The sequence below is a fragment of the Danio aesculapii genome, chromosome 12 (assembly GCF_903798145.1).
Source record: "Danio aesculapii chromosome 12, fDanAes4.1, whole genome shotgun sequence".
In the NCBI taxonomy this organism is placed as follows: domain Eukaryota; kingdom Metazoa; phylum Chordata; class Actinopteri; order Cypriniformes; family Danionidae; genus Danio; species Danio aesculapii.
In genome coordinates this window covers 29,747,321-29,760,335 of record NC_079446.1, presented here as the reverse complement: position 1 = coordinate 29,760,335, position 13,015 = coordinate 29,747,321, and the positions used below count along the sequence as shown (strand labels likewise).

The window sequence follows — 13,015 nt, the reverse complement described above, 5'->3', positions numbered from 1 at the left end:
TAAAATAAAATGCACATATTGGGTAAATTGGTAACACTTTACAATAATAGTACATGAAAATGTATGTGTTAATATGTAAACTAAACATTACTTTATTATGAACTAATGATGAGTTAAGGCGCGCGCTAATCATGAACTAACTTTAAATACAACATGAGTCACATGAGTTCATGTGTGAATAACGGCTACCTTAATTGCTTGTTCATACATGATTGTCTGTTAATTAATGTATTAGTTTATGCTTAATTTAACCATCATGAACTCATGATATGTTAATGTAAAATTATATCATGTCTTTACTTGGAGGGACATATCATCATTAACCCATTCCTAACTACTCATGAACTCCTAATGTCTTCTGTCTAGTGTGTTTACACTGAATAACAAAAGAAAAGTGTTCTGTCAGCATCAACATCAACAGTTTAAACACAGGAGTTCATGAGTAGTTAAGGATGAGTTAATGGTGATGTGCCCCTCCAAGTAAAGTCATGACATAATTATACATTAACAGCTCATAAATTCATGTTGGTTACATTGTGCTTAAACTTAAATGTTTATTAATACATTAATTAACAACATGTACTAACAAGAAATTAAGGTAGATGTTATTCACACATGAACTCATGTGGTGCATGTTGTAGTTAAAGTTAGTTCATGATTAGCGCGCGCCTTAACTCATCATTAATTCATAATAAAGTAATGTTTAGTTTACAAATTACAACATCATTATTCATGTACTGTTAGTGTAAAATGTTACCGGTAATTTTTTTTGGACATCTTGAAAAAATTACACACTCTTATCAACGGAAAATTAAGAGGTAAACACATTTTTTCAATTGCTCGATGAAAATCCTTTAAAGTCAGCTGCTTTTAATGAACTATTTACACCAAATGACCAAAACTTATATTAAAAATGTATATAAAAAATAGTCCCTGCACCCTTAAATTGAGGAAATATGCGTATCCATAACCATTAATCACTTTGGACAAGTGACCTCCAGAGTCAAAATGTAATGCAATTTCAAGAAGGAAATAAAAAATAGGGATTTACCTTGATTGGATTCCACAGATGGCACAGCTCCAAGCAGGCAGACGTTTAGCATTTAGAATGAGTCCAACTCATGGTATCTCCTAAGAGTTTACTCCTATTAGCTTGCTGGCAAAAATCCTTGTATAGCAATTCCAGTTGACCAGAAACGATTGCTATAGCCGTGTCATGTGTGTTAGGACTCACAGATCACGTCAATAACAAAAAGCACAAATGAGTCATAGGCAGGTGCTTCAGCCATGTAAAACAAACTTAGATATTCTTCAGCAGAACACTCACTGTATCCCAAACCTGAGTGGAGGATAGGAAGAGTCCAACAGGTTCAGAACAACAAAAGAAAGTGTGACGAGGGTAAAAGGGCAGAATCCTCTTAGATGGTTATGCCCAAGGAGGCGATCACTTTGAGCTACAGCTGGATTTCGAAACCCTCTCCTCCACTGACAGAGTGCGTGCCTGTGAGGGGTAGAGATAGAGAGAGAGAGAGCTACTCACAGCATAGAGTGGGAGGGGAGATGAGGGAGAGACGAAAGGAGAGGGAGAGAAGCGAGATTGGTTGGGGGGGTTGGGGTTCATTGTGAGGAAGCATTCCGGAAATGTGTGTGTGTGTGAGTGTGTTATTTGTGAATGACTAATGAGTGACTACCTGAGTGCATTCATTCATCTAGTGGACGGGAGATTGTCACATGTGGGAAGTTATATGACATGTTAGTGTTTCTGGGTCTCCTCATGAAGAGAAATTATAATAAAACATGGAACATAATGTACAATAACAAGCTGCCCTTTCAAAACAAAATCTGCAGGTGTTTCAAAGGAAACAGGTTTAAGGAAAATGTTTTTTGACAGGGGTAATTTAGCCTTCCCTTCCGTCAAGATCCTGTTAGCGATGCAATCAAAATTTTTCCACTTTGGTGTTCCAAGGTCAGCATTTTACAGTGTTGATTTTGCATAATACACAGAGTTTGTGTTTAGTGCCCTCTGACATGTCCTTTAATAAAGGTCATCCCTCTAAATAATCCCCTGATAGTCTATTCTCAGCGGGTACTTATTACATACCTGGGAGTTTTTGCCACTTTTATGAAAGAAAGCCTGCCTTGTTGGTTTTTTTCACAAAGATATGTTACCGTTACAGAAAGGAATACTCATTCTGAGGTTGTTTACGACTCTAGTCCTTAAAGGTGCTGTATGTACTAGCATAAAAATACCATGATATGTCTGCAGATAGTAAAGAAACATGCGAAGTGAACATACTTGTTTATCAGAAAAACAATGCTGAAGTCAGATATTCTGCTTTGAAAATGTTTTCCGTGCTGGAACGCTGTCTTTGTTTTGGTCATTTTTACTGCCCAATGCCAGTTTAGCCAATTTTATTTCAGCACTCCAGATTGCCTTGGTGGAAATCGCGTATTTCATTCATTCATTTATTCATTCATTCATTCATTCATAACGGCTCTAAAAGCATGCATCCGTGACCAAAATACAACCTCCGGCAGACAGTAGCAGACTCCAAAATAAGATGCAGAAGTTATTAATTAGCAAATAATATAAATTTTAATAGCGTAAACATTAGGTCCTAGCATGCTTCGTGACGAGATACGCAGTGAAGAGCAATTTGTTGCACCAGACGAAACACGATTTAAATAGAGCCATTCAGAAGCACAGAACATGCGCTCACTCACGAAATGGAAAGGTTTATAATCTATTTAATACATATTAACTCTCTTTAACATTATTAAATGTACATGCTGAATCACTCGTGTTTAGTTCTAAAGTTCAATTTCAAATGGTTTATTTTATTTTCAAGATCTGAGGTAAACTATAAGCTGCTGCTTTCAGTAATATGGCAATAAATGTCATGTAAAATGACATTTAAACTCACATTGTTAGCATTTAGCACTGAATAAAGCAGATATGGTTTACCTGAGGTGATCATTGTCATAGTTATCTGTTGTTCACCTGTGAGGACAAAAACTTTAATATGGAAAACTTTAATATGGAAAATATTCCTTCTATTTGGTGCTGTTGCTTTCATTTAGATCATGGTTTAAATCACTTTCGCTCCTGTCGTCAGTCTGGCAACCTGCGATTGCGTTAGTTTTGATCCGGGAGTGCAATACCTATTTCAACCACTGGGTGTCAAACTTACATACTGCACCTTTAAGGATGTGTTGAGATGGCATGGACTTAGAATGACCTTTATACAGCACACACCACATTTTTACTAGATCTGCTGTGTTATGAAGTAACATATTTTGTTTTTTTTCAAACATAGAAGGGCTTTTCTGTGACAAACATTATGCGTGGTGGAAGGTGAGAAAAACAAAAAGCATACTGTATAATATGGGCAACACTTTGCAGCTGGGCTCAGTTTATAAGTGTTAACAGATAACATGCTGCCTTGCCAAAAAGAAAAGGATTTAAGTAAGCAAATACTGAAGAGCATATGATTGGATCGTTATTGCAGTGATTAATGTGTGTCTAGCATATTGGCAGCAATGGAATATGTTGTGTGTAACTGTTTATTTCTTAAACAACCATGTTGAAAGATACAGTATGTCAGATGGCCATATTTCAGGATGTCAATTACAATGTTCACTGGGCTCAGCTTGTACAAGCATGTTTTGTTTTCATGCATGAATTGACCAACAGTTGACCTCCAGTCAACAGTTTAACTCCACTGAAAGTCCTGGAGGTGTGCTATTGTAGACAATTGATGCCCCTGGGACAGAAAGTAACCCAGCAAACAATTTTGTTCTTAATAGACGTCTAAAGGGGGTCGCACACCGGATGTGCCGCCATGCAGTTTAGATCTATTTTAATTCTAGATTTAGTCCACGGCACCCAGCTATTACTCAAGACACTGTTCATATTTCTACCGTGCCACAGAGCGCCATCTGAATAGTTTTATTTTAAATAACATGCGAATGTGTGTGTCTGGTTTGCGATAATTCCAACTGTCATGTGCGTGCCGTGTCATGGCACTCGAGCGGCGCATCCGATGTGGGACTCCCTTAATAGACATCTAAATGTAGACAGTTTGGCTAAAACAAGGCTAAACTTGGGCTGTCAGTAAAAATCTAATAGATATCTTAAAATAGCCCAAAACTAGACTAGCCGTCAAATAGACAGATTAGATCGACTTTATATGTGTAGTCATTCATTTCTGTTTACTTGATGACTAGTCTAGTTTTGGCCTATTCTTAGACATCTGTTAGATTTGCACTGACAGCCCAAAATTTGCCTTGTTTTAGCCAACACGACTATGTTTAGATGCCTATTAGGCATCTTTAAGGTATCTTTAAGGTAATCTTTAGTTTTGATTATGCATTTATTATGCCGTTGGTTTGACAACCTTATAATGAGCAAGCAGACATCATTGTCAGGAGCATTATCCAAATAAACAGATACATTTTCTTTCACAGATCTGAGACCTACTCTGAATATGCATAAAAAAAAAATAAATAAATAAAAAAAAAAAAAAAAAATATATATATATATATATATATATATATATATATATATATATATTATATATATATATATATATATATATATATATATATATATATATATATATATATATATATATATATAAACTCACAATGAGATCAATGCTAAAATAACAAATTGCATTATTGCCCTTATTTTTAACAAAGTGATATAGAGTCTGCACTGCTGCATTTCTGCATGCAATTGAAAAAGTGCACTGTGAGCACAGCTGGTAGGTCAGGAAAATTATGTCTTTCATTTTGTTTTGTAACCAGTACCAACAATGTTGTGTTTGTGCTACTTTTTATTTCATAGCATGATTTTCACATAAGACATGTCAGTATTATACCCTTTAAGAGTTAACACTTAGCTGATGATTGATTAAAAGCTTGTTTGGCATGCTGTCCCAGGAGAGAGCCCTGAGCTCATAAGATCCTCGAGCCCGGGGCTCCCTCCTGTTGCAAGGCGGGAGGGGAGTTTGAGCTCAGGTAGATCTCGAGAACTCCCCTGCTGTAGTAGCTAATGAACAGTTAGTGATTGCTCTTAAGAGATAACTACTTACTAGAAGCATGTTTATGGTGCCGATTTGGATTAGTCAATTAACTTAAGTTGTATGTTTTTGGACGGTGGGAGGAAACTGGGGAACCCGGGGGAAACCCACGTGAGCACGGGGAGAAAGTGCAAACTCCGCACAGAAACGTCTGCTGGTTTAGTAAAGCCTGGAAGCCGCTGTGAGGCAACAGTGCTAAGCACTGGGCCACTGTGTCACCCATCTAGGACGAAGGAGGAGTAGGGGTGGAAGGGGGGATTCTTCAAAACGAAGATAGCGGTGGAATGTAACCCAGGGTATTTGTAGAAGCTTAGGAGTCGTCTGATTGGTGCATTGAGAATTGGATAATGCGGATCCAGCCGCTACCAGTCATAAGGACGTGATCCTCTCGAAATTTGTTTATAAATAAACTTCACATAGTATATGTCTTATTCAACATGGGCTCTTTCTAAAAACATAGCCCTATATTAGTTTCTGGTTTGGTCGGTTGGTCGGTCAGTCAGTGAGTTAGTCAACAGCGGCCTCACGTAGATTTACGTGAGAAGAGCAGGCATGAATGGCACTTGCGGGAGATTTGAGATCTCAAAAAGCATACCTTTGTGGATTCATGAAGAACAAAAACTGCAAAAAAGAAGCTCCTGGGATGTATTTTGCTGGGTACGTAATCACAATGGGCTTGGGTTGGTTTTATTTTTGCGTGACAAGCAACTTAGCTTTCCATCATTGAATCATTCTCCATCGTTATTTCATCTCTCTAGTTTGAGCTCAGTGAAATGCTGTTTTATTTGTTATTAATAATCTGTTCAGTAATTGGTAAAACCTGCTGCTTAAGCTGGATAAGTTGGTGGTTCATTCTGTGATAAATTAGGGTTCAATTCCCTAATAAACAAAGGGACTAGGCCAAAAAGAAAATGAATGAATGAAAATGAACGTACTTGCATGTACAAAATAGATAGTGACTAACATAAACCTTATTGAAAGTGCTATTTATAATTTTGGGGGTGCGTGTAATATGTTATTGGAATATAAAGGAGCAAAACTCTACACTGCAATTTGCATGCAGTGTTTGCATTCATTGTGATTCATTGTTGTGTTAACACATGAGCAAAATTAATGCGGGTCTCTTTCATCATGCTATAAGTCTCGTCACAGCGCTATCTCAATTAATGGAAATCGAGAGGCGGCGAGGGGTCAGGGCGAATGGCAGAACACTCATTCAGAAATACATCAACAGCACTTCATTGCAGTCAATGTCGCTGGACTTATGAAAAAAAAAACATTAGGATTTGACTTCATCAATTCAAGAATGCAGGAGAAAACCAGCTGAATTAAAGTATGAGCAGAATTATAATATAGCTGAAATATTCTAGTCTCCTGGAGTCAACGTTATGAATCTGATTTGGAATCCTCAGGAAGTCATATCTCTAACTTTAATATAACAAGGTTCATCTGATGGCACACTGCCTTGGTTGGTAAATAAAGTTCAAAGGGCTGAAAATGGGGTTTGGAGAATTCTTGCCCTTTCCGATATAGATGGGCAATGCAAGTTAATAATTTGCTCTAGTGCACATGGCAAATACCATCCACAGCTCCAGCATGTTAGACTAGCATATCATTTGATTGAGAGAATATTACTTGTAGGTCAACAATTTTGCTCTTGAACAAATTAGCTGTTCTCATCTCCGAGAGCCAAAATAAAGATCACCATAACCTCATGTAAGTGCCAGCTTAAATTTTGAGACCATTTCTACTTGAAATTCTAGACCATACTTAGATTAATACATTTTGCTGGTTTTCTGTTCAAATCAGATCTAGAGGACATCAGGAAGGGATACTGTTGGAGGACCAGAAGGAGAAAATGACAGCTAAGTCATAATCTGTACAACATGAACACAATGTAAAGTTGAGTGTGTTCATCTGGCTGGAAAGCAGAGCACTGTAATTATAATAACAGTGTCCAGACTGATCAACAGAGATGTGTGGATGAGGGCAGGAGGAGGGCTGGTTTCTTGTCTGGGTGTCAGTTTGTCCTGTAACTGATGGTGCTCTATGGATGGGTCCAATTGCACCAACACCGTAAGGTTATAATTTGATGTGATGTCAGCTAGTGAAGGCAATGTGGGATTTGACAAATCTGAGTCAGTCACTGTGTGTCTTTATTAGACCAGTCAGGGATGCAGAGTGACATGGCTGTGGCAATCCTTTCTTAAAAGTCAGTAAAAAAAAGCTTAAAATCAATGCTGAAATTAACAGGTAACCAATGTAAAGAAGATTAAACGGATGTAATATGATGGGATAACTTTGTATGAGTAATCTGCAGCATTCTTTGCTAGATAAGATAAATTATGTTGATTCAAAAAAGAAAAAGAGAAAAAAACTGTTATGGTAGTCAAGACTGGAAAAAATAAAAGTATGATCGAGCTTCCCTGTACCCTTGCCATTCAAAAACCCATCTCACCTCAGAAATTCCTTAACTGATGAAAGCAAAACTGAAACAACTTCTTCACATAATTATACATTTTATTTTGTATCAATAAAAGCACCCAAATACCTGTTTAAATACCTGTTTATTATTAGGAGATTATTATTTAATAATAATAATAATAATAATAATAATAATAATAATAATAATAATAATAATAATTATTATTATTATTATTATTACTATTATGTAATGTGTGTTTATATATCACATAGCCATACACCCAAAGCTCTTCATAATCATGAGAGAGGTCTCCCCACACCAGCACCAGTGTGCAGCATCCACTTGGATGATGCGATGGCAGACACAGGACAACAGAACCAATTCGTTCACCACACACCAGCTATGGGGGAGTGGAGAGACAGTGATAGAGCCAATTTGGTGGATGGGGAGGATTGGAAGGCCACAATGGAGGGAATTTTGCCAGGACACCAGGGTTACACCTCTACTCTTTACGAGAAGTGCCATGGGATTTATAAGGACCACAGAGAGTCAAGACCATGGTTTAACGTCTCACCTGAAAGATGGCGCTCACTGACAGTATAGTGTCCCCTTCACTTTACTGGGGCATTAGGACTCACACAGTATGCAGGTTGAGCGCCTCACTTACAGTACACCATTTCTAACAGAAACCTATTTTTCCCATGTGGTCTCACATCCAGATACTGACCAGGTTCAGCCCTGCTTAGCATCAGTGAGTAACCGGTCTTGGGCTGCAGGGTGATATGGCTGTGGTCATTATATGAGCTCTGACCAACAATCACAACTTTGTTTTTAGTATTTAATAGCAAAAAAAAAATCTATCTATTTATATTATGTTTTCTGATTACAGAACCTACTTTTGAAAAGACAGGATTTGTCCAATTGTTAAAAAAAAAATAAAAAAATCACAATTTTCAAACATATGTAGTGATATTGCTGTTCTGAAGATTACATGCAAGACCACTAGTTAGTTTGTGCAAAAATAGTAGGTTGTGTTGTTAAATAGGTAATTTTTGAGCATGCTAAACTTATCATCATATACTGTATAGAGTATGAGTTAGTGAAAAAAGTAATAGATTAGTAGTTCTTCCAGAACATTCAATTCTTATGCAAGTATCTTGCATGCTACACCAAAGGTACACACCATCTCAAACCATTCTCTATTCTTTAATGTGTGCAATGTTAGGTTTAAAGTACAACAAGAGGTTATCAACAACAACCATGCTGGATGTACTTCATCTCGCTCATTACATGGCTACTTGACTCAAAACAATATAATTACGCACAAAACATTGTTCTGAGATGTAATAGTTTATTTGTTCTATAATTAAATACAAAGCTGATAAACAAAAACAGCTGAATAAAGCTGATGGAGCATTTAATAACCTGTGCATAATTCAGATACAAGATGGCACCAAATGGTTAAAAATGCAAACCGGTTGGATGGAGAATAGACTAACCTATGTATTATTCATTCACAAGACAGAGCCAAACAGTAAAAATAAAATGGCGTTACAAACAAGTAAAAACAAATGAATGTGGATGTAAGTAAGAATGTGAATGTAGGTCTGTTCATTGATGACTAAGGTGATTCGAAGTATCTGGTTAAGCCTGTGTTTTCAGCGGTTGTTATCTGTGAATAGCATACATTGAAATGTCAAGACTGACCAGTCAGAATCAAATATACCAGACAGCTATGTATTAAAGGCTGATGTAACATCACAGATGATGTTAAACTTTCTGGTTTAAATGTAGCAAACCCAGTCAGTCAGTCAGTGTGTTGGCCTTTCTACCCATTTTATTGTGTTAATTTGGAGAAGGGAATAGCAGGAGAAATGGGAATACTTGGTGCATTAAATCCAATGTCTGCAACTTGCCAAACATCTCAAAGATCAACAAACCATTCACTCACTACATAAATACATGACATCTATCTCCTGAGCGGAGATTTATTTTCCTTGCGGACAATTTGTTTGGTGAAGAAGTGCTTGGCTTTCTGCCACCTATGCCAGGTTGATTGACAGCAGGAAATCACCTCATGAGCACAGTGTTCTTTAGATACAAGGAATGTCAAGGAGAGTCACGTGTGTTATGACTTTGACTGAGTGCTTCACTCTGCATTATGTTAGGACAACCCATTTGCTGACAGCAGCCTTTCCCTGGCAACTCCAGAGGGTCTGGAGGCACCATTAACTCCAGTGGCTAAATCAGCAAACACATGGTTAAAGTTGTGTTGTGGCCGGAGACATTTTTGTGCCCTTACTAATTAGTTTGAGGCATGGTGTCATATTCCTGTGTTGTCTGTCGCTCTGACTGAAGAGCCACCAATAAGAAAACCATGTTACTCAGACATTTCTTGCTTATAGCTTTTTGTGCCATTAGTGGAGATCTCATTCATGCATCTTTTATGCTACTTGGTGAAAGTGAAGCATGTAATGTCTGCATCACTACTGACAACTAGATGGAATTTTAATCATTTGTTTGAGGGAACATAACTTTGGTTCATCCGGTGGCTCTTCCAAAGGGACTACTCTATATGGTGGGGGAAGTGTCTTTGCTAGTGCTTTAAAGTGCTACTTTGGAAAGGTGATTTTACAATTGTAATGTTATTGATATATTCATTCATTTTCTTTTTGGCTTAGTCCCTTTATTACTCAGGGGTCGGCACAGTGAAATGAACCGGCAACTTATCCAACATATGTTTTACGCAGCGGATGCCTTTCCAGCTGCAACCAGCGACCTTCTTGCTGTGAGGTGACAGCGCTACCCACTGCACCACCTTTTTGTTATTTCATAGGTGCCAATTTTTGGATAACACTACAGTGTTATTTACTGTATATAAAGGTAGCCTTTTACCCTATGCAGATCAAAAGACAATCCACTTTACACCTTTAATCAACTAATTTATACAAATTAGTCATTAATTTAGTTCCTGAACCCTTGTGCTTGCTGTTGCTGTTTGAATGAATAAAATGCATATAAAAATAATCTTTTGTTGTTGTTGTTTAGCTGTGTTGGGGTAATGCTTCCTTAGTTATGAGGTTTCATGCTAGTGTGTTGCATCATAAAATACACTCACCGGCTACTTTACTAGGTGCACCTTACTTGTATCAGGTTGGACCCTCTTTTGCCTTTAGAACTGCCTTAATCCTTCGTGGCATGGATTCAACAAGATACTGGAAATGTTCCTCAGAGATTTTGCTCCATATTGACATGAACGCATCACACAGATGCTGCAGATTTGTCCGCTGCACATCCATTATGCGAATCTCCTCTTCCACCACATCCCAAAGGTGCTCTATTGAATTGAGATCTGGTGACTGTGGAGGCCATTTAAGTACAGTGAACTCATTGTCATGTTCAAGAAACCAGTCTGAGATGATTCACACTTTATGACATGACGTGTTATTTTGCTGGAAGTAGCCATAAGTAGATGGGTACACTGTGGTCATTAAGGGATGGACAGGGTCAGCAATACTCAGGTAGGCTGTGGCATTGACACAGTGCTCAAGGGGTACTAATGGGCCCAAAGTGTGCAAAGAAAATATCCCCCACATCATTTCACCACCAGCAGCAACCAGAACCATTGATACAAGGAAGGTCCATGCTTTCTTGTTGTTGATGCCAAATTCTGAGCTTACCATCCAAACGTCACAGCAGAAATCGAGACTCATCAGACCAGACAAGGTTTTTCCAGTCTTCTATTGTGCAATGTGCTTTTGTGTTGTGCCTGTGCAAATTGTAGCCTCAGTTTCCTGTTCTTAGCTGACAGGAGTGGCACCCGGTGTGGTCTTCTGCTGCTGTAGCCCATCCGCCCCAACGTTGGATGTGTTGTGCATTCAGAGATGCTCTTCTGCATACCTAGGTTGTAACGAGTGGTTATTTGAGTTACTGTTGCCTTTCTATCAGCTCGAACCAGTCTGGCCATTCTCCTCTGACCTCTGGCATCAACGAGGCATTCGCTTCCACAGAACTGCCACTCACTGGATATTTTCTCTTTTTCTGACCATTCTCTGTAAACGCTAAAAATTGTTGTTCATAAAAGTCCCAGTACACTGAAAAAAATTATTCAAAGATGATTCCTTTTTACGTTAAGTGGTTGTAAATAATTTATTTAAGCTGAATTTAAACAAACAAATTAAGTTGAACATTGCTCAATTTAATTTGTTTGTTTAAATTCAACACAAATAAATTGTGTGCAATAGTTTTGCATGCAACACTTTTTTTCAGTGTAGATCTGCAGTTTCTGAAATACTCAGGCCAGCATGTCTGGCACCAACAACCATGCCACGTTCTAAGTCACTTAAATCAGCTTCAGTCAATCTTTCCCATTCTGATGCTCGGTTTGAACTACAGCAGATCGTCTAAATGCATTGCTGCCATGTGATTGGCTGATTAGAAATTTTCATTAACGAGCAGTTGGACAGGTGTACCTAATAAAGTGGCCGGTGAGTTTATATGTACACACAGAACAAATTTATATTATTTAAAAAAGATAGTTTGTTGTTTAATAAGAAATTCATATTTTAAAAGAATAAGCACTTAAAATGCGCTTATCTTGGCAAACTGGAGCATAATTTATGACTGTGCTAAGAAATCTGGATGAGACACACATGCTTATCAGGGTTTTCTCAAGGGGAGAAATCTGGGAAACAGAGGTCTTAATTTGCACTATATTTTTGAGATTTCTTTTTTCCACTTTTCTTGTTCTTGGAAATTCTTGACTATCAGAATCTGCGTAATCTCCAGCAAACCCCATGAATTACTGCCTGCAAACACGTCCCATCGCAATTTTAAGCCTTTTTGTGCATCTCTTGTTTGTTTGTTTACTGGAATGATTTTGAACAGGTACTTCAAAGGTTTACCTAAACATAAAAGAAAAAAAGCTTGAAAGACACAGGGACACTTCTTCCTGCAGTATAGACTTAAAGGAAGGAGAGAAGTGAAAGAGCCAAACAGAGAGAGATCCTCGATTTTAGCATTAATATCTGAGTGGTATGCACAGCCTAACACCATACTGCCCTCTAGCACCATTTAAAGTTTAATACTGTTTATTTTTTTATGCGTTCATACCGATCTAACCAATCACAACCTTAAGCAGATATGTAATATTTATTCCGGCCACAAATTAAGTCAATAATTAAACTATAATTGAAACTAAGTCAGAGCTAATGCCCTGTAGGCATGTTTGATTGCATTGGAAAGCCTATCATCTCTTCACAGTGCAGCCTTGACACTTAGATTAATGTACACAATATATATATATATATATATATATATATATATATATATATATATATATATATATATATATATATATATATATATATATGTGTGTGTGTGTGTGTGTGTGTGTGTATCTCAAAACATGAATCTTAAGTGATATAGTAAAAAAAAGAAAACATAGCTTACTCCTGCCCAAATCTGCACCAATTCATCTGCTTCAAGCAATTTTAGCTAGCTAGAA

General features: G+C 37.5%; 1 protein-coding gene across 1 annotated transcript in view; it reads right to left on the bottom strand.

The window, feature by feature from the left end:
* The window catches only part of LOC130238221 (urotensin-2 receptor), a 67,786-nt gene extending 66,302 nt beyond the window's left edge, over positions 1-1,484 (bottom strand). The window contains exon 1 of the mRNA XM_056469152.1: positions 1,052-1,484. Within this exon, the coding sequence (XP_056325127.1) occupies positions 1,052-1,103 (52 nt within the window). The 5' untranslated portion in view covers positions 1,104-1,484. The remainder of the gene's footprint in view (positions 1-1,051) is intronic.
* Positions 1,485-13,015: the final 11,531 nt, after the last annotated feature.